The 19,837-nt window shown below is 42.4% G+C and overlaps 1 protein-coding gene across 1 annotated transcript in view; it reads left to right on the forward strand.

Annotated features, from left to right (window-relative positions):
• Window positions 1-19,837, forward strand: part of LOC122398875 (protein vein-like) — a 339,794-nt gene that overhangs the window by 190,627 nt on the left and 129,330 nt on the right. The window contains exon 2 of the mRNA XM_043399138.1: window positions 15,103-15,265. Within this exon, the coding sequence (XP_043255073.1) occupies window positions 15,103-15,265 (163 nt within the window). The remainder of the gene's footprint in view (window positions 1-15,102; window positions 15,266-19,837) is intronic.

The following is a 19,837-nucleotide window of genomic DNA, read 5'->3' on the forward strand; positions in this document are numbered from 1 at the left end:
TCGACAGAGGGATAGTGCCTAAATATTTCGACGAAAAAAAAAATTTTAAATCGTTCTGGAAAAATTATTGTTGGTTCCGGTGGTCAATTATAGTCATTTTTGGTCAATAGACATACCCTCGAAATCCTAAGCAATTTCAAGAAAAAAATTCATTACCGAAAGCTTCATGTCTCGCCATTTATCTGACTGTTTCCCTGAAATTTCATGCGTGTCTTTAAAATGTCATAACTTCTGAACGGATTGGACGATTTTAATGTTTCAAGAAGCAATCAACGCGTAATTTAGTGAAGAATATGTAGAAGTTCCAAAAATATTAGAAAAGTTGTTCCTTCACTCCGTAAAATAAGAAAAACTCCATAAACATGGTCCAAATTTCAAACAACCATACCTCCTACAATAGTGAATATATTTCAATGAAATTTAGTAGGGAAGTAGAGCTCATGGATACCTACAAAAAAGTATTAGACAATATTTCCGTACAGGGTCAGACAAATATATTAAAAATGAAAAACGAATTTTTAAGAAAAATCGACAGAGGGATAGTGCCCAAATGTTTCGACGAAAAAAAAAATTTCATATCATTCTCTAAAAATTATTTTTGTTTGCAGGAGTCGATTACAATCATTTTTGGTCATTACACGTACCCTCGAATTCCTACTCACTTTCGAGAAAAAAATTCGAGTAGGTATTGAAATTTTTCGACAAAATTAAAAAATTTCAAATCGTTTTAAAAAAATTATATTTGGTAGCAGTGGTCAATTACAATCATTTGTGGTGAATAGACATATCCCCGAAATCCTACGCACTTTCGAGGAAAAAATTCTTTACTGAAAATATAACGCATGGTTTTCCCCGAAAAATCGGAATTTTACTGTATTTCAATGTAAACTATAAAAAAAGTGTATTTTCTCTGGAGGGAAGTATCGAAATGTTCGCAGATGGGGGCAGTGGAATCACCAATGGGAATTTAGGATGGTTTCCTAAATCCTAAGGCGCCTTCACGGCCTGCTGCATGGGATCTGTGGGGACTTTGCACATTGCAGTCCTTTGTGCTAGGAAACTGGTCCATAAATTCTGTCCTTTCGCGCTGCAGTGGCTTAAGACGCGTCAGGAGCCATTCAGAGGGGCTTGACTAAACAGTTTTCCCCGGGAAACTGTTAATTGATATTTTCGGAGTCTGCGACAAACGTGTACAAATTTAAACATAAAGACGATCTCGATAACGTCGTCGTTCCCTCGTCGACTTGGCTCAAAGTTACTCTACTTCGTATTTACTATTATTACAGAGTAAGGTGTAGAGCGTACTTGTAATAAACTAATTTAAATATATATTTTAATAAACGCACAGACAGGCAGAAAGCTGCTTATACCCTAAACGCCACGAAATTTGTATAAAAATTTGATTTTCTCGATGACCTCTTGAACCAACGCGACTTAACATTTACTTCCTTTGAAAAATCTTAAGAATTCCCATAACGCTACGTGTTGTCAAGGATATAGAGATTCGAGAGGATTTATATGGAATCTGCGAGGAACAAACCCTTTTGTTGAATCGTCCAAAGATCGGATTCAACGTGGAATATTGCAGAGACGTTGTGTGCAGGGTCAAGTATACTTTAAACAGTCATGCGTCATCGGCGTACGCACACAATGGGCACAGAATGTCTAATTACGTGGAACAGGTCTGGTGCGTGCACGTTAAATAACAATGGGCCCTGTGCAGGATCCGGTGGAAACGGTACAATAGACAGGACACTTCACTGAAGATGTCAGACATGGATTTAGTATCGTAACTTGTTACGAACGGGATGCGAGATACGCGCGAAACCGGTATCATTTATACCTAAGCCGGTGAGCTTCCCCTGCAACAAGTTATGATTTAGAGCACCGGTTCCCCAAACTTCTTGCAAGACGCTTTAAAAAGAAAAGGGAGCTAGAGGTTCATAGACAACGAACTTTTCAAAAGTTATGTTCATTAATTTTCAATTTAAGCCATCTCTATTCATTTTTATCGATTTACTTTCCCCGCCCATTGGACGTAAAAAATTCTTTAAAACAAGGTTTTAGGTAAGAAGTTCAGGCCAGAATTATCGAACGATTTCATGGTGCAGGTATTTTAGATAGCAATCTTATATAATATTTATTACAATACTTGCTAGCTTCGTTTAAAATAGCAACTTTCCGGCTAATTAATGGTCTGTGACGTTAATACGCGGTCACAGCGGGGTTCGATATTATCTACATTCTCCACGTAAAATATTCCCTTTCGTGTTAGCCCTTGATCGTTAAATGTTCTCCCTCCCTACAGAAATCTCAACTTTTTTTTTAAAACACCGATCCAGACGGTGACTGTGAAGTTGACGCGACAATTGATCGTGAATTTTTCCACGCGCTTCGTTCACTCTTCGTCATAGTAGTCGTGGTCCGATCCAATACGATCCTTAACTCCTTCGAGGACCGATCTTTCTTTCTCCGTACAATACCGTCGGTAATGGGCCGACCTGTACGTACGAGCGTCCGAGAGTAACGAACGGGAGAGCAGTTCTCTGGCTGTTCCGGGAGGAAAAAGTTTCGCTAGACTTTACGGTTAGTAGGCAAGTTCGTGAATTACCGGGAACAAATCAGACAACTTTTCCCCGGGCGCCGTTTAATTTCCCCCCCCGTTAACGATCACGCGCGCGTTCCCGTTGCGAGTCGAGTCGATCGCCAGCGAAAGTGGCCGTGTAACCGTTCGAATAATTTAATATTCCTTTCCCCACGATGTATAATTTAAACAGACAACTTCTAAACACTTTCGAAAATGACCAGGTTATAGTTTCTGATGACCTCAAAAAGAATTTATTAATTTATTACTTTATTTATAGAAATTCGGGGCTTTTCGGTTATGAATTGGACTGGAAATTACCCGAATCCACGAGTTTTTTAAGAAAAATCGACGTGCGATATTTCGGCGAAATTAAAAAATTTCAAATCATTTTGAAAAAATTATTTTTAGTTGTAGGGGTCAATTACAATCATTTTTGGTGAATGGACATACCCCCGAAATCCTACGCAATCTCATGGAAAAAATTCGAGTATGTGGACAAACTTTTCGACGAAATTAAAAAATTTCAAATCTTTCTGGAAAAATTATTTTTAGTTGCAGGGGTCGTTACAATCATTTTTAGTGAATAGACATATCCCCGAAATCCTACGCAATTTCAAGAAAAAAATTCGAGTAGGTGGATTAATTTTTCGACGAAATTAAAAAATTTCAAATCGTTCTAGAAAAATTAAATTTGGTAGTAGGGGTCAATTACAATCATTTTTGGTGAATAGACATACCCCCGAAATCCTACGCAATTTCACGGAAAAAATTCGAGTAGGTGGAGAAGTTTTTCGACGAATTTAAAAAATTTCAAATCGGTTTAGAAAAATTATTTTTAGTTGCAGGGGTCAATTACAATCATTTTTGGTGAATAGACATACCCCCGAGATCCTACGTACTTTCGAGAAAAAAATTCGAGTAGGTGGATTAATTTTTCGACGAAATTAAAAAATTTCAAATCGTTCTAGAAAAATTATATTTGGTTGCGGAGAACAATTACAATCATTTTTGGTGAGTAGACATACCCCCGAAATTCTACGTACTTTCGAGAAAAAAATTCGAGTATGTGGACAAATTTTTCGACGAAATTAATTATGATATTTTAACGATTGCAGCTACTTAAAGAAGCCCTAATTATAAACGTTGTTTAGAGTTTGAGTGGCCAGTTCCAGTGTGTAAGTTATAACGACTGGCGGGGGCGAGCAATTAATTCGATAAGAGCCGACAGAGCGGAATGAAAAACGACGGACAAGCTTCCGTGCGATTAGCCGCGATTAAATATTTGCGGAGATCGATGGGTAATCAGCTGCGCGCGGCTGATCGGCGTTCAACGGCGTACGGCGGACTCGATTACAGGCCGGATAACCGGAAGCGTTCGCCAGCCGACACGAGCGAACTGGCCCGTGAACCGAAAACGATTAGCCGCTCCTGGACAAAGGTGCAAACGCACAGAATTCACCCCCCATCGACGAGCCCGCATTAATCGTTTCACCGAAAGGGCCAACAGCGAAACAATTCATAATCGAATCTTCCGGCGATCGGAGAATTGCGATTCCCGGGGTCCTGTTCAGGGTTCAGGGTTCAGGGTTTCATCGTCGAATCATCCAGGTTGCTATACAATAACGTGACAGCGTTTGCTATTGTTCGAGCCTGACAAGAGGGTTCTACAGCTGGTATCTTGAAAGACGTTGACAGCTCGACTGCCATTGTCGCAGAGATTAGCAATATTTTATTCTTGGAATCAGAAACTAACGCGCAGAGTAATTTATTTGGTTCAAGATATGTTTGTTTCTATTTTTGGGTAATTTGTTGCAAATTCTGGTGGCTGATCGATCGAAGTATGTTTAATATTCCTTCATAGATCGTAGTAATTTCTATTGAATGTCTTGTTGATCCTACTGATAAACATTTTGCATTTTAATACGACTGGTGGACCACAGAATTCTTATCGTTGTCTGACACATTATAAGAATTCCATCACCAAGTGTTGAAATATGTCAAAGTTATATTTAATATTCCTTCCTATATCACAGCAATTATTTCTATTGAATATTATATTAAACCTACTAATAACAGGACTGATGAACCACAGAATTCTGATCGTTGTCTGACACATTATAAGAATTCCATCACCAAGTGTTGAAATATGTCAAAGTTATATTTAATATTCCTTTATAGATCATAGCAATTATTTCCATTGAATATTATATTAAATCTACTAATAACAGGACCGATGAACCACAGAATCCTGATTGTTCTCCAGGGCCGATTATAAGAATTTCCATCACCGACGTTCCCCGTAAATCGTTATTTTCGTCTTTTTTGGGGACGACGAGCACACTTCGGATTCCGAGCCCCGCGAAATAAATAAACGTTACCTGGAGTGTAAACACTGGCTGCTGGAGGAAACGAATAAATACGAGCGGCGTCCATCGCGACGATCGAGCCGGGGAAGCGTCGACGAAAGCGCGTGCACCCGTTACCTGTAATAACAGGACGCGATCGACTCGCGGCGACGCAAACAAACGACGTGCAAATCTCTCCGTCGACGCGACGATACGGCCAAAGGGACACGCGTGGAGGGGTTAGAAGAATCGAGTACTGGTTTGACGTCGCGTGTACCGTCACGATACGTACGTATGTATGTACGCCTGGCTGTCGTCGATGCCGCGATACCGATGGAAACGCTACCTTTTCATGCTCACCCACCTCCCACCGCCCCCATCGTCGAGCGAAACGCGTTCCCAACACGTCGACGGATAAAAGATTTCACGGAAATTGCATAATCTACCCGTCGCGCGATTTTAACGCGAATCGCCCCCGGTTGGCTATCTCTGCACACTTCGATGAGACAGCCAGATCTAATCTGGCAAATTAACTACTGTAGCGGAGGCTTCGAACCCACCTAGATCTCGAACAACTAGGGTTGCTCGATCGCTGATTGCTCCAACGACAGGCATAACTGGAATTACATTATTCTGTTTTTAATTCAAAGAATAATTTAAGCTACTTGTCGAATTTGTATTCGAATCGATGGACTGGTGTTTTTCTCCCACACATTTCTATCGTACATAAGATAATACCATTTTGTTCTCCCTCGACCTTTGTATAACGTAGATATACGTGTAAAGAAAGCACACTTTCTTTAATTCAAATTGTGCGCACTAATTACTTAGAGCTCTCTTCAAGTAATGTTTGGAGAGGAAGTAAACGGGGAAAGATTAAGATATAGATAGATAGTGAGAGAGATAGAACACGTGCAAGTACAAAAGTTAAGCGAAAGAAGAATCAGCGATCAAGTAAAATACTTTATTATAATAATTAGAATATTTAATAGAGAGCATAGACTTATATTGTCGTTCCTCTATTTTCAGGTAATATTACTTAATTATTGTAAATAGTGTATATAATGTACGTCCTTAACATAAGAATAAAACTCTATTTTCAGAGTAACACTAATTGTCTATTCTTTGACATTAAATTATAAGATAATAACCTTATATACGTATATCGATCACGCTAGAATCAAATTAAAGAAACAAAAATGATAGAAAAATGAAGAAAAATGTGTATAAAAGTGGACGAGGCACCCGTTTGAATCGCTAATAGTTTACCTTGCGGGGATAAAGAAGCGCGTTTCTTGCCCGGATCGGGCAATAATCGTCACCCTTCGGTGATCCAGCGTCGAGAACGAACCGAACCGGCCGTCGACGAGTCGCAGAGGGCACGGGACAATCAATTATCGAGGAGACGGGGTTGCAAAGGGTCGGTCGTATGCTTAACACGACGTTGCGCCTCGTCACAAGCCGCTGGCGCGCCGCGGGAACTATGAATCAAGCAACCAGCGTGGCCGTTTGCCGCAACCCCCCCTTTTCCACCCTCCCCTTCGCCGGTCGCGTCAGCCGGAGGGCAACGGTGCCAACGCGCTATTTGTTATTTTGCTCTTTCGGCGACGCGTTCATTAATCAACCTCGCCGCTCTCTTTGCCAGTCGCTCAGCATGTTCCATCCCTCGTAGCGGCGAGGTGACACGCCGCCCGACAGACTCCGAGTCGCCTATTTTTTCCCCTCCTTCCACGATTCTCCCCTTTACGCCGCTACGGATCGATCAAGAACTAGGCGAACGAATCCGCAACGAAAGTGCTTCGCGACTTTCTTCGACCTCGATGGCCTTCGAATACAAAAATATCGAGATCCATTTAGTAGGCCACTTCGTAGATTTTATTAGACGTTTATTGCACCGTACAAGGTTTGAATACTGTATGGAGCCTAATACAACTGTGACACGAAAGAAATTTAGATCAAATTCGGTAGAAAACTATTTGATATTGTATAGATTGTAATCATCCGTAAAATTGTCTATTTTAAAAGTCGACGTGAAAACTATGTGATATTTTAGAAGTGGTAATTTTCCTATAAAATTTCCACTATTTCCTCCTATTGGATCCTTCGTTCCAATCACTTATAAGAGTACCCAACGTCGAATGAGAATGGCTGCCTAACGCTACTCGAATCAGTCCCCGGGCGAATTAATAATCCCGTAATTCGAAGAAACTGGCGCAAGCCGTGAGACGCGGTCTTCGATAGTTTCAGTTATCCGGGTTGCTAACAACGGTCGCGTCCCGAGTTGCACGGGGCGTCTCAATTCGATAAACTCCGTAGTCAGGGAAGTTGGGGGTTGCTCGTGACGCGAGTCATCCACCGCAACGCGACTTTATCGCGCTAATTTGCGGCACGGAGACGGCGTAGTTCTGAATCGCGGTTACGCGACAAAGCACGGAGCTTCCCTCGCATACCGGAGCCTCGACATCTGGGTCAGACGCCTCGACGTTACAAAATTCTCTCCCAATCCTATCGGACGCGTATCCTCGCGATGACCTTCAACTTCGAGATATTCACCGAACGAGAACGACAGGTGTTTGGAACAAAATCGAACGAATGTTTAGTCTACGCTCTTGGACTCCGGAATTGGTGGCTCTCAGACACCACAAATCAAAGAATTTTATCGCTGCGACACTGGCACTATCGACTTCGTAGTAACACCATTTATCTTCTATTTTTCAATTTTTACATTCTCTAGTTTCTTCTTCTACCTGTCTCCTGTTCCTTACTCCAGTTATTCCCCTATTTTTATTTTTAATAACGGTAGAAAATCGAAATCTATTTTTCTCTGATCCGGATGAAATTTAAAAAATTCAGAATCTACTCTCGTTTATTTCGACTGGGAACGGTGTTTGAAACGCAATTTTTCTTGCAACGTCCACCCTCCCGGTGGGTGGTCGGGCGGTCGCGTCTCGCAATTCCGGCATAAATTCGTGTAACTCGCGCGGCGATCGAGTCTCCCGCGTGTACCATTTAAATTTGAATTTCGGCGTCAGTTCGCCGCGGCTAATCGTTAAATGACGTTTCTGCAGCGAAAACCGCACGCTGCTTCCGGGAACATGGGAATACCGGTGAATATCCCACCTTTCGGCTCCTACCAAACCCTCCCGTCCCTTTTCTCCCCGGTTCCCCCCGTCTCTGCTTCGACCACAAGCTCTCCGTCTCTCTTTCCCCTCGGTTTTTCTCCGTCCTCGCGTACGCGGCCGGTTAATAACGAATAGACGCCGAAATCCTCTTCCCTCCAAGTAAATTTCAGGCATCGCGCTCCGGCCAGCTTTCGGGACGCGTAAAAGCACTTTAGCTATAGGGGGATCGAATTAATATCGCCCCCGTGACTTAATCCCCCCCTCGACCCTGCGACAGTTCTGCTTTTTTAACCCCTGGGAAGCCAGAGGGAATCGTTGAACCTTCGAAAGACTGGGCCACTCGATAAGCACGGTTTCCAAAGTGGACAGGATTTTTTTAACGGTGACCAAAATGAAATTCATGGCCCTTTATTTTCTTCGAATCAACAGGATTCTAGAGAGACTGTTATTTCAAAGTACGGAACTGCTATGGAAATAATTTGGTAATAAATTAGTAATAAGGATTGACCCCTTAACGTTCATGCTCGAGTCTGTCTGCTTTGAGAAACGATATTTGTTTGATCTAACGGTTTAAGGGATGACACTATTTGTTTCCCTTCAAATTATACGTTAGTATTTTAATATAGCTTAGAAACAAATCCAGTAAAGAGAAGTGATCGTTAATTCGAAAAATAGGAGCGTTGAGGGGTTAAGGGAGCCTGAAAATTCAAATAATTATGTTTAATTAATTTCCCTGGAATACTCGAGTTTCTGTCAAATATTCCAGCGTTAAATTATTCGAATGGACCCCTAGGTAAAACGCAACAGCAGTGTCGGCCCATGCGTTGACCTTTTCCACTGTGGTCGGCCTGGGCGTCGACCAATACTACTTTCCATAGACTAGATACGCTGTTTAACGCTTCTCGACTGAACACTAGCATATGTTTACATAATATCTGCATGCCAATAACTTCGTGATCTGTAATATCTATTCGATTCTGTGCATCCTATATATGTACGTGTATATTTATACATTATACACTCCTGTATATTTGTTAAACTATCCAATGATCTTACAAAAGTATTTTCAAGGTGTTCGACTATTGCTGACAATTTTTTTAATATCCTACCAAATTTTGATAAAGTATTCTCTAATAAAATACAAATTCTCTGGCACAGATTATTAACACTAGATTGCCCAAGGAAGTCATTTCGACTGCTTTTTAATTTCAATTAGAAAAACAATATTAAAATTTAATTTTAAACAAATTTCTTTCACAATGCAGTTATTTTGACTGCTTCTGGGCAATATAGGTATACACTAAATTTCAGTCTTTCTAGTGTTAAATATCCATATCAAACATAACAATTTTGAGAAAACCACCACCGAATTTCAAGCAACGGAATTTTTACGAAACGAGTACTAAAATTTGAATCGACGAACGGACTGGCGATCGATCGAACACGAGTTTCGAATAAATTGTTCGACGTCGATTTAATCTAAAAAGATAATCGTTCCACGGCAAACTGTGCTCTCCTTGCGTTCGGGGGGGACGTCAAACGTATTTACCGAGCGATCCCATAAAACATTCGAAGCGTCGAGCACCGGTACGAAAAAATCTTCCCGCGTCACGCAATGTCACGCAAAAAAAAAGAAAAACGACGGGGAGCGGTGGTGCCTTCCGCGGCGCGGGCATTTTTACCCGTCCTGGCGGAATTAAATGTGCAGCGGAAAGCGACGCGATAATAACTCGCTCGATTTATTCAGCGACACGAACAAGCGCCGCGAGAACTGTTTTCACGGTTCCCTTTCGCCGAGCCATCTCGACGCGGCGCGATAAACGCGAGCAATTTGCCTTTTAAAGTCGGTACCAGGTCGATCTTCGAAGGGGGGATGGCAGCGTGTCTCGCGCCCGGAAATGGCGGAGTCGCGTGCCGCGTGAAACGGTTTCCGTCAAAGTCTCGATGCGCCGCGATACACCGGAAGCTAATTTCTTATCCAGCGTCCATCGAACTGCGACCGAACGGCGTTCGATTCGCTCATGAAATAATGACACCTGCTTTGAAACTTTTCATTTTAATCGATCACGTTCGAAGCAAATTTCATTTAACGTTATTTAGGAGCAATTTATTCATGGCGAGCTCGATCGAACGGAATATAAACGGCCGATGAGTCTATCACGGTCCTATGCAGGCTTGGAAATATTTTTGGACGTTGATTAAATTATTTTAGGATCGAATAATTCAGATGTGACAAGATAGTATGCAGTTCAATTGTTTTTATGTGAAATTTATGGCTATGGGAGAGAGATATATGTGATGCTAGTTTAATGGAAAAAGATACTTGAGATGGATTTCCTTATGAAATAGTCTTATACTATGAAAAAAAGTTATTTAATAATAGAATAATTTTCATATATCCAATGAAAATTATTAATAATTAAATATAATTTTTAATTTTATAGTATAAATTGACTGTAGCAATATCTTCAAATGGTATACAATGAAATTCTTATAAAATAGTCTTATACTATGAAAAAAAATTATTTAATAATAGAATAATTTGGTACTAATGAACTTCCGTTTGAAACATACTTCTGTTAAACTCGCGATCCCGCTCTGGCGTATCGCTGTTGCGACTTTGAACATTTCCACTATGAAATGATATTAAAATTAATTATTCTTGCCACAAAGACACCGGGGAAAATTGGTAACACGAGTCGATAAGAGCCACGTGGCTCTACGAATGTTCAAGAATTCTGAAAAAAGCTGAACTCTGTCGATTTAAAATTCCAACAAAGATACTATCCCTGAAACGATAATCGAAGTAATTAAATTTTGAAAAGACCAAAGGCGTAGGGATAGCAGGACTCGTTTCGCGTATCGAAAGACTTTTAGTGTGTGCGTTCTGCTCTCCGATGGGGGGCTTAATCTACGTCGGTACTTTCTCCCGTCTAGGGACTTTAGCCCAGATGGTATTCCGGATTAACGTGCGCGGCAAATACGAGACGGGCACGGTAAGTTTCGAGTAACGCCGCCCAGCGACGACGACGACGACATTGATGGAAACGTATTAAATGCCCCGAGGCGTTCTCGCCCGCGACGTTGAACGTCCTGGATAATTCGAGCGTCGCGTTTCGGCTCTCCCGCGAGGAACGCCGTAATTACGGACGGCACGCTAGTCAGAAACGGGGGGAACGGGATGGAACACGATCGTGAAAAATTACCAACACTCGCCGGGAGAGAAACTCCAACGGATGAGATCTAAACCGTCGTTGCGACAGTACAGAAAGACACACGGTCAAAGGAGCCTCTATCCATCCTGGAATGAGAAAAGAATCCTAGAAAAAGAGAGACATATGGGGGTCAATTTATTCAGAATTTCTGAAACATTACGAAATGGATTTTATTTAACTTGGTGCTAGAAACATTTTAAAATTCGCTCCAAATGATAACTACGTATGGCTCGTTCATCAGTCTAGAAAGACACACGGTCAAAGGAGCCTCTATCCATCCTAGAATAAGAAAAGAATCCTGGAACAAGTCCAGAGACATATCGAGATCATTTTATTCAGGATTTCTGAAACATTACGAAATGGATTTTATTAAACTTGGTGCAAGAAACATTTTAAAATTCACTCCGAATGAAAACTACGTCTGGTACACTATGTGTGCCTCGTTCATCAGTCCAAAAAGACACACTATCCATCTTAGAATAAGAAAAGAATCCTGAAAGAATTCGAAAGACATATCGGGATCATTTTATTCAGAATTCCTGAAACATTACGAAATGGATTTTATTAAATTTGCTTGCAAGAAACATTTATAATGAAATTCACGTCTGGTACATTACGTATGCCTTGTTTGAACATGTCTGAGGATTAAAGCTAGTGGTCAAAGAAAATCACAAACAGTTTTGCAAACAGAGGGGCTGCCGGGGCGCGAAACGTTCACGCGTGTCCAACGCTTGAAAAAGCGTACGTGACTTTTTGGGAGCCCGTTTCATGCGCAATTGTACGCGTGTCGCGAGCAAGTTCAAAGTCAGGGCGTCGCGAGTGCTTTGAGAGAGGACGCCTCGACGCCGGATAAACCAGCGTAGCGCAAGTGGGCGGCCGTGTTGCAACACGAGTGTATTTTATTTAGTTTGGTGCACCGAGCCAGCTAATAACTAACGGGGGACCTGCAACACCGGGAGACGAAATTGTATTGCAACGTCAGCATAATTATCCAGTCTGACAATTCAGTTTTTCTAGAGCTTCTCCAGAAGATATTCTTGGGAAAATTCGAAGCAAATTTAGCACGGAGGAAATGATCTTTTATCTCATATTATTTGCCAGTAGTGAAGATAGTGTTATAGCTTTCTCGAATAGATTTTATCAAGAATTTCTACGTGTATAAAAATTTATACTCGTCTACGTTATGAAAGACTATTCTATGTAAGTAAAATTATAATATAGATCGCACGTGTGAGACTTTCTCTGCGGTGGAATTGTCAGCAAAAATCGAGATGGACCCGTTTCTGGGGATTTATCAGCGTCCAATTTGCGACGGTAGAAGTCGACCATTATGGCCGATGAAAGGAGAGCTGGCTTTCGGATCCGAGCTCCGGTAAACAGCATAATTCGCCATTTTGCACCGGGTAGGCGAGATCCAAGCGACAGGTACATTGTCGAAGTAGCACGGAGAATCGAGGGTGTCCCTGTAAAGTCGCGTTGACCCACTGAAGAACTCGCCCAGCGATGTCACCTCGTTATTACTATTCCCCGACGTCCACCGCGGGCATAATGGGACACCGTTCGTTGGATGTCCCCGTTGCCTCGGAGAACTCCGATATTTCCCGCGGAAATAATGCCGTGGCTCGAGCAATAGGATTTCTTGCCGATCGGGGACCCATTCTGTCGCGGCCTCGAAACACTTTTATCATTCGTACGCGAGTCTCGACGAACGAAAACGCAACGGGAATGGTATTGTTGCGGCTCTCGAACGAGACTCGATGCATCGAGGTTTCGAATTTATCACGTGCATTTTTTATTAATCCGACGTTATTAATGTACAGCTCGTGGCGTCGAGGCAATAGTTTCAGAGACAATACGTGAATATTTTAGCTCGAACACGTTTCGATTGATTAAAATTCATGTTCCCGTCAGTATTTTTCGAAAGTATAATTTCGGTTGTCGAGAACTAATCACTGTCGAATGAACCGAGCGTCGATATTACTCCCGGAATATTAACATGTTCGCGACCGCTGACGTAATTTTACGTCATATTCAATTCTGTAACTGGTGGCCGTAACTTTATGTCATATTCGATTCCGTTACCGGTTGCCGCAATTTTACATCATTGTATATTTATGGATGACTTCGCGATATGTATTCGTAATTACAGCCAACAATAAATGCATACGAATTTCATCGAAACGAACGTTCCATGTTTAAACAGCCTCGATTCGAAAATCGAGCAAATTTTTCTACTCGTCGATGATGTTTACGAAGAACCCACCGCAATTTTACCAGTTACGAATCACTTTGTGCGGTCTCTGGTTGCTTTTATTTCAGCTCGAGATCCCTCTTTCCAGCTCTCCGCGGAAACTTGTACGAGGAAATTGTCTACGCGCGTGCATCACGCGCGCCGATAAGCGTTTCCAGGTACCTTATCAACGAGCTGCCTTCTTCGCGCTTCTCAGGACGTGCCAGCTCGCTTCCCAGAAAATTTCGCTTTTCCCAGACCGCGTTGCTCTTTCTGTAACGCGAAGATACTGCGAAAATTATACCTTAACAAGTTTAATAAGAGCCCCTGACGTAATAATAGCTTAAGCGCGGATAAGTGAGTGGCAGGAATGAAACTGGAGGATTAGAACCCAACCAGGGTTCGCCAACCTTTCCGACTAACAGTCGAAATTATTCTTATTTCGTTTCTTAAAGAATGAAATATTTAACGCGAATTTTCTGATAGACTGTACGTTCTCCGGGTCTGGGCAGAGCCCGTGGAAAATAATTCTCGAAGTTGGTGGCACTTAAAGACACGTATTGGGTCATAGAGTCGTCTCCTTTGACGACGAGGAAGCGCACGGTTCTCGAAAAATTTATTAAAACTCCGGCAGGATTTCGCGGCAAAGTTTTCCCGAGACTTCCGGGAGCCACGTACTTACTTGGACGGGAAGTTCGAAAGTGGTCGGTTTAAGAATTCCCTTTCGACCGCGAGGACCTCCCGCCCGCGGTGAAAATTCATAGCGCGTCAGAATTTCCCGCGAACGGGGGGCGTCTGCCACGTCGTCGGCAACTTTTCCAACGTAATCGCTTTCCCACGTTCCCGATACGCTCGCCCGTTCCCCGTCCTATTAACGCCCTATCCCGGGTTTATTCTACCATTGTACCCAATCACCAACACCTACAGCCTCATTCAAAAATTGTACTCCAGCGAAAAGCGAAATCAAATTTATAGAAATTGCGTAGATGTATTTTATGGCTTTCAAACTTGGACAGAGGTTTGGATACAGATATTCTTTTATATTAAAATATATTAAAATTATTAAAACACCTCGTAAAAATGATCGAATTCTGAAGATACCAAGGAATTATAAAACAACCCCTAATTTTTAATATTGACTCTGACTAATAATTTTTGACCAAGTAGTTATATTTAAACGATAGATTCATGGTACGAAATATATTGGAGAAATATTAATGTCGACTATAAAAAATGTCACAGAAAAATTACTAATATTAACACTAGATTTAATAGTCTGATTCCATATTTAAAATTACAGGTAAATATTATTTTTTAACAACTTCTGTTGAATTTGATTGATGCAATGGCACGAATACATATTCTAATTAATAGAAAAATCGTATTTTAAGGTAATCATCAACATCAAAGGTATCAATAAATATACTTGCGATCAATGCCCCTAAATCTAGAATTAAAGATCTTTTTTGTAAGTTTTCAGCTGTAAAACACGTATGAAAGTTTTGCCCTGAATCTTTTGGCTCGTAATAATCGTTTTAAAGATATAGTGATGGAGGAAAAGGAAGTGAGCGTGGATTTTAATCGACGCTACGTTTGATTTCAGTGAAGGAGGTTACGTTGTCCGAGCTCAGGGACTCGATAGCGAGGTTACGAGAGAGGGTGAAGCTAGTATGCCGAACGAGGGGCTCACCACCCCCGAGGGTGCACTGGCTGAAAGACGGGATACCGCTGCACCCCCGCAGAGGCCTCAGGATTCAACACAAACGGTGAGTGACACGACTTTCGCGACTCCATGGGCAACCTTCGTTCCGCCGCGTTCGTTTCAGACCACCCTTTTCGCTTCGTTGCGTCGGGGATGTTACGCGTGTCGCTACGCGAACAGTCGAGCCGAGACCTTTTGTCTCCGCGCGTCCTCCGCGATTACCATTCGCGGAGAAACTATCGGAAAAATTCGCCCAACTTCGATCTCGTCTCGACGCGACAAAAGAAAATCGTAAAAAAAAAATTGTCAAGCTATCATAGAATAAAATAATTACTCCGTGTTTGGTGGAAATTGACAGAGCTTTCAAACTAAAATTGTTTCAGGTTGAACGATGGTTACAAAAAAAATAAAAATAGTAAAGTAAATAGAGAATTGATTAAGGTAGTTTTAGATTTCTTAAATATTGTTCTATTTGCAGAATTAAATCTGGATCCTGATAATGGAACGTTTTAACGTTGAATCGAACTTTGCAGACGTCTGATTGCTTTGAAAAACGATATTTGTTTAATCTGATGGTTTAAGGGATGATAATACTTGTTTTCCTTCAAATTATACATCGAATACAACATGGTAATTAACAAAAACCGCATTTTTAATAAAGAAAACTGATCATTCTTGGTTAACCCGAAAAATATGAGCGTTAAGGGGTCACTCTGACCGCGTGCTTAGAGTGCTATCGGGATTAACGACCGCCAGGGGCTCGCAACGCGGAAAGTTGCGATATTTGGCCGCACGAGACCGGAAATTGCGAGTTCCATCGCGGTAGGAAATAGCAACAAAGAAGTTGACCGATTCCGTCGGTGGCGCGTTTCCAACGCGATCGTAAATAAGACGTTGCCAAGCCCCTGGCGGATTCCCCTGCCGCGGTACACATTAATTACCACTTAAACGAAGTCGCTTCGTGTTTGGCAACGATTCCGTCGAACGAGTCGCGAACTTTCGACGCTTCCTCTTCGTCCATCGGCTTCTAATATCGTTGCCAAGTGTAATACTCGCGTGACCATCGATTTTTTCGCCCGGTGTCGCGTGCCACCCCAACGATCGATGTTATTATCGTCGATACCCTCGCGAACTCTGGAAATAAATTAAAGACTCCCCCGGGTTACTTCGCCTGGAAAATATTTGACAAATCGTCGATATTTACTTCCAATGTTTCAATTTCTCCTGTTCTCTGGACCTCTCAAATCACTGCAAATCACATCTACCATGTTTGATAAAATATCTCTTTTGACGTGTTATTTTCGCGAGTACTTGCATAAATCATCTAACTGAAAATAACTTAAAGACTCCCCGGGTTACTTGGACCGAAAAATATTTGACAAATCATCGATATTTACTTTCAACGTTTCAATTTCTCCTGTTCTCTGGACCTCTCAAACCACTGCAAATCACATCTACCATGTTTGATAAAATATCTCTTTTGACGTGTTATTTTCGCGAGTACTTGCATAAATCAGCTAACTGAAAATAACTTAGACTCCCCGGGTTACTTCGACAATTTCTCCTTTTCTCTGGACCTCTCAAACCACTACAAAAATGACATCTACCACGTTTGATAAAATATCTTTTTTGCCATCTTGCATAAACCAGCTAACTGAAAATGACGTAGCTTTTGAGTCGAATTTTACAATGAAGCAAAATCTGATGGACCAAAAATTGTGGCCCCAGAATGCACGGAGATAATACACAGTAAAAATGAATAATAACTGTTCGAGTGACTCTGGCTTAGAAATTGATAGAGATAGGAGAATTTCTGGAGGAATGGTGGGTGTATGGGCACGTTCCGTTTTAGAAACGAGAGGATCCGGTATATCGCGCGGAGGGATCGAGAGAAGGGAGGGTAGATTGATAGCGGGAGTCTCGCGTGGCGAGCACGTGTCCAACGCGTTAAGGCGATTGGCACTTTGTAAATCCCTGGCGGAATGGCGCGGTTCAACGGTTGACGCGGCACGGCCCTGAGAGCCGTAATAATTTCAGACGGCCTTTCGGCCGGATTTACTATCCACGGAGGAACGATTATAGCGAACGAGCCGCGGCCCTCTTCGCTGATGACTCAACTGTTGGCAACACGCTCGGCTCCCGAGGCTGGGGTACTCTTTAAAGATGATGTATTCGCGTGACACGAGCGTGCACGATGGAAACAGATAGGAATAATTATCAGTTTAATTGTAACTATTCATGGAACCCGGCTACACCCCTCCTGGTCGACGATTTACGAGGAGAACCGAATAAATGGAGAACTCGCGTTCCCGCGCGGGGGTCGTTAGTCTTTGGATATTATTAAATGCCCCGCCAGGAAGATAAAAATTCAACTTCTCTCAAAATTCCTCCCGTTCATCTATGAATTTTTTTTTGACATTAAATTATATTAAAAATAGAGAGATCAGATTTCGCCAAGTTTTGAAAATTACTGTCGAATAGTTTCCTAGTCCAGAACAATGCGTCGTCATCCACATTATGCATGTATCAGGTCCCTGCATACGAAATGGCCGATTTCGCGCGGAAACTTTAAACTTCCGTAAGCTCGTTTCAAATAAACTTTTTTAATCGACGTCAAATCTGTCGTTGCTTATTTCGATTAAAAAGTAGTTCGTTTGTAACCAAGTTACGGAAGTTTAAACTTTCCCCCGCGCCAATTTCGTACGCGACAGCCTGATACATACGTAATGTCGCTAACTTCGCACTATCGCGAGCAACTGTTGAACTATTCGCTGGAAACTCAATTTCTAGTGTTCCGGGACGTCCTGAAAAATCGTCGGGACTTCCCAAACGGAACAGAGTTAAAAATAAAAAATTGCTGACAGTCCTGCAAGTTCCCAGTCTCCGCAGGATCGATGTTTCGGTGAATTTTTTTCCTGGTTTCGATGCATCTTTGAGTCGAGTGACTTCGTCGGGGATCCCCGGGACTCTTCTATTCGCGCGCATTCCGCGAGGATGGAATTTCGAGGACTTCGCAGATATCGGAATCACGCGCGACGAGGGTGCAACGCGAACACGAACCGAGATCCTCGAGGACGCGCATTCAGAGGTCCTCTTTTGCGAACTGGGACGGCAGGCTTTGATGTCTGGCGTAATGGAATCTCGTTCTCTCTGTCGGCGTGCTCGTCCCTGGTTAGCTCGACGGTGGAATTCCACGGCAAAGACACCGATAGGAAACTGTTGCGCAACGGGACGACGGTAGACCGTGGGTAGGAGCGTCAGCGACGCCCCTGAAAGGAGCCCCCCGACGCCGCCTCGCGACATTAATTTTCCTGACGGGCGTTCAATCGACTTGAAAGCCGACCGCGGTTCGAAATTTCTCGTCAGTCGAATTAAGTAATGAACGAGCTTGCGCGGAGAACGGAGAACGGAGAACGGCGTCGAGACGCTTCTAGGGAAACGCGCTGGTCTCGTTCGATCGGAAAGGAAACGGAAAGGAAATGCTTTTCATCGGGTCTCCACGCTCGACAAATTATCAACGTTTCAACCAGCAAGCGTCCTTTAGGAAGTTTCGTTCGTGGATACGCGTAATCGTGTCGCTTTTATTTCACGACAAATTAATGTGTGCTGAACTGAATAGATGACTTGAACTTAGGGTTCTTCTTTGAGTATGTTCAATTAAGGATATAATTTAATTAAGTTTCATTTCACGACCAAATAATCTGTACTTGTATCACTTTTATTTCACGACAAAATAATGTGTGCTTGTATCTTATTTGGCTAAACTGAATAGATGACTTGAACTTAGGGTTCTTCTTTGAGTATGTGCAATGAAGGATATAATTTAATTAAGTTTCGTTTCACGACCAAATAATCTGTGCTTGTATCTTATTTGGCTAAACTGAACAGATGACTCGTTTATAAACTTGAATTACCAATAATTGCACGAAGGATTTATGGTTCTTCTTTTAGTATGTACAATTAAGGATATAGTTTAACACTTTACCGACCGGTAGCGGTTGATTAATCGGCTATCGGTCGGTAAGCGTTGGTCGGTAAAAAAGTTGATTAATACGCTATCGGTCGGTAAGCGGTGGTCGGTAAAACAGTCGATTAATAGGCTATCATTCGGTAATGTGTTAATACGCGTTCTTAGGTGCCTTTATTCCTGTAACGATTCTAAATAAACAGTAATCTTGGCCCACGTTGGCGTATAAAGCACCAACGTCTCTGATTTCGTATACGAGTCGCCATGACAGAGCGTACGGAACGTTTTTCGTTGGATTCTGGGGGCCAGGTGAGGGTTAAACGGTGCCAGATGTTGGGGATTCACCTGTGTGTACAGATTAATGAAACAACGGGGTCGAAGACGAATCGCGCGTCGCGGCGCGGAAGTTTGATGAATGGCGGCGGTCACGGCTGGCAATTATTCCGAAATTATCACCGTTCGTGCGTCGCCGTTACGTAAAACCGTGTTCCCGGGGCGTTTATTATCCGGCGGCAGTAGTTATCTCGCTAATTTGTCATCCGTAAGTACCGGGGACGGAGGGCCGGGTGAGCACCACGGGCTGACAAAAGTGCACCGTCGCGCGAGAGGGCCCTTATCGAGAGTGCTTCCGCGACGTTCTTCGCGCTCCCTCGTCCCGTAAATTAACGG

This window comes from Colletes gigas, unplaced genomic scaffold (assembly GCF_013123115.1).
Source record: "Colletes gigas isolate AHSC1104 unplaced genomic scaffold, ASM1312311v1 Colletes_gigas_Sc00002, whole genome shotgun sequence".
In the NCBI taxonomy this organism is placed as follows: domain Eukaryota; kingdom Metazoa; phylum Arthropoda; class Insecta; order Hymenoptera; family Colletidae; genus Colletes; species Colletes gigas.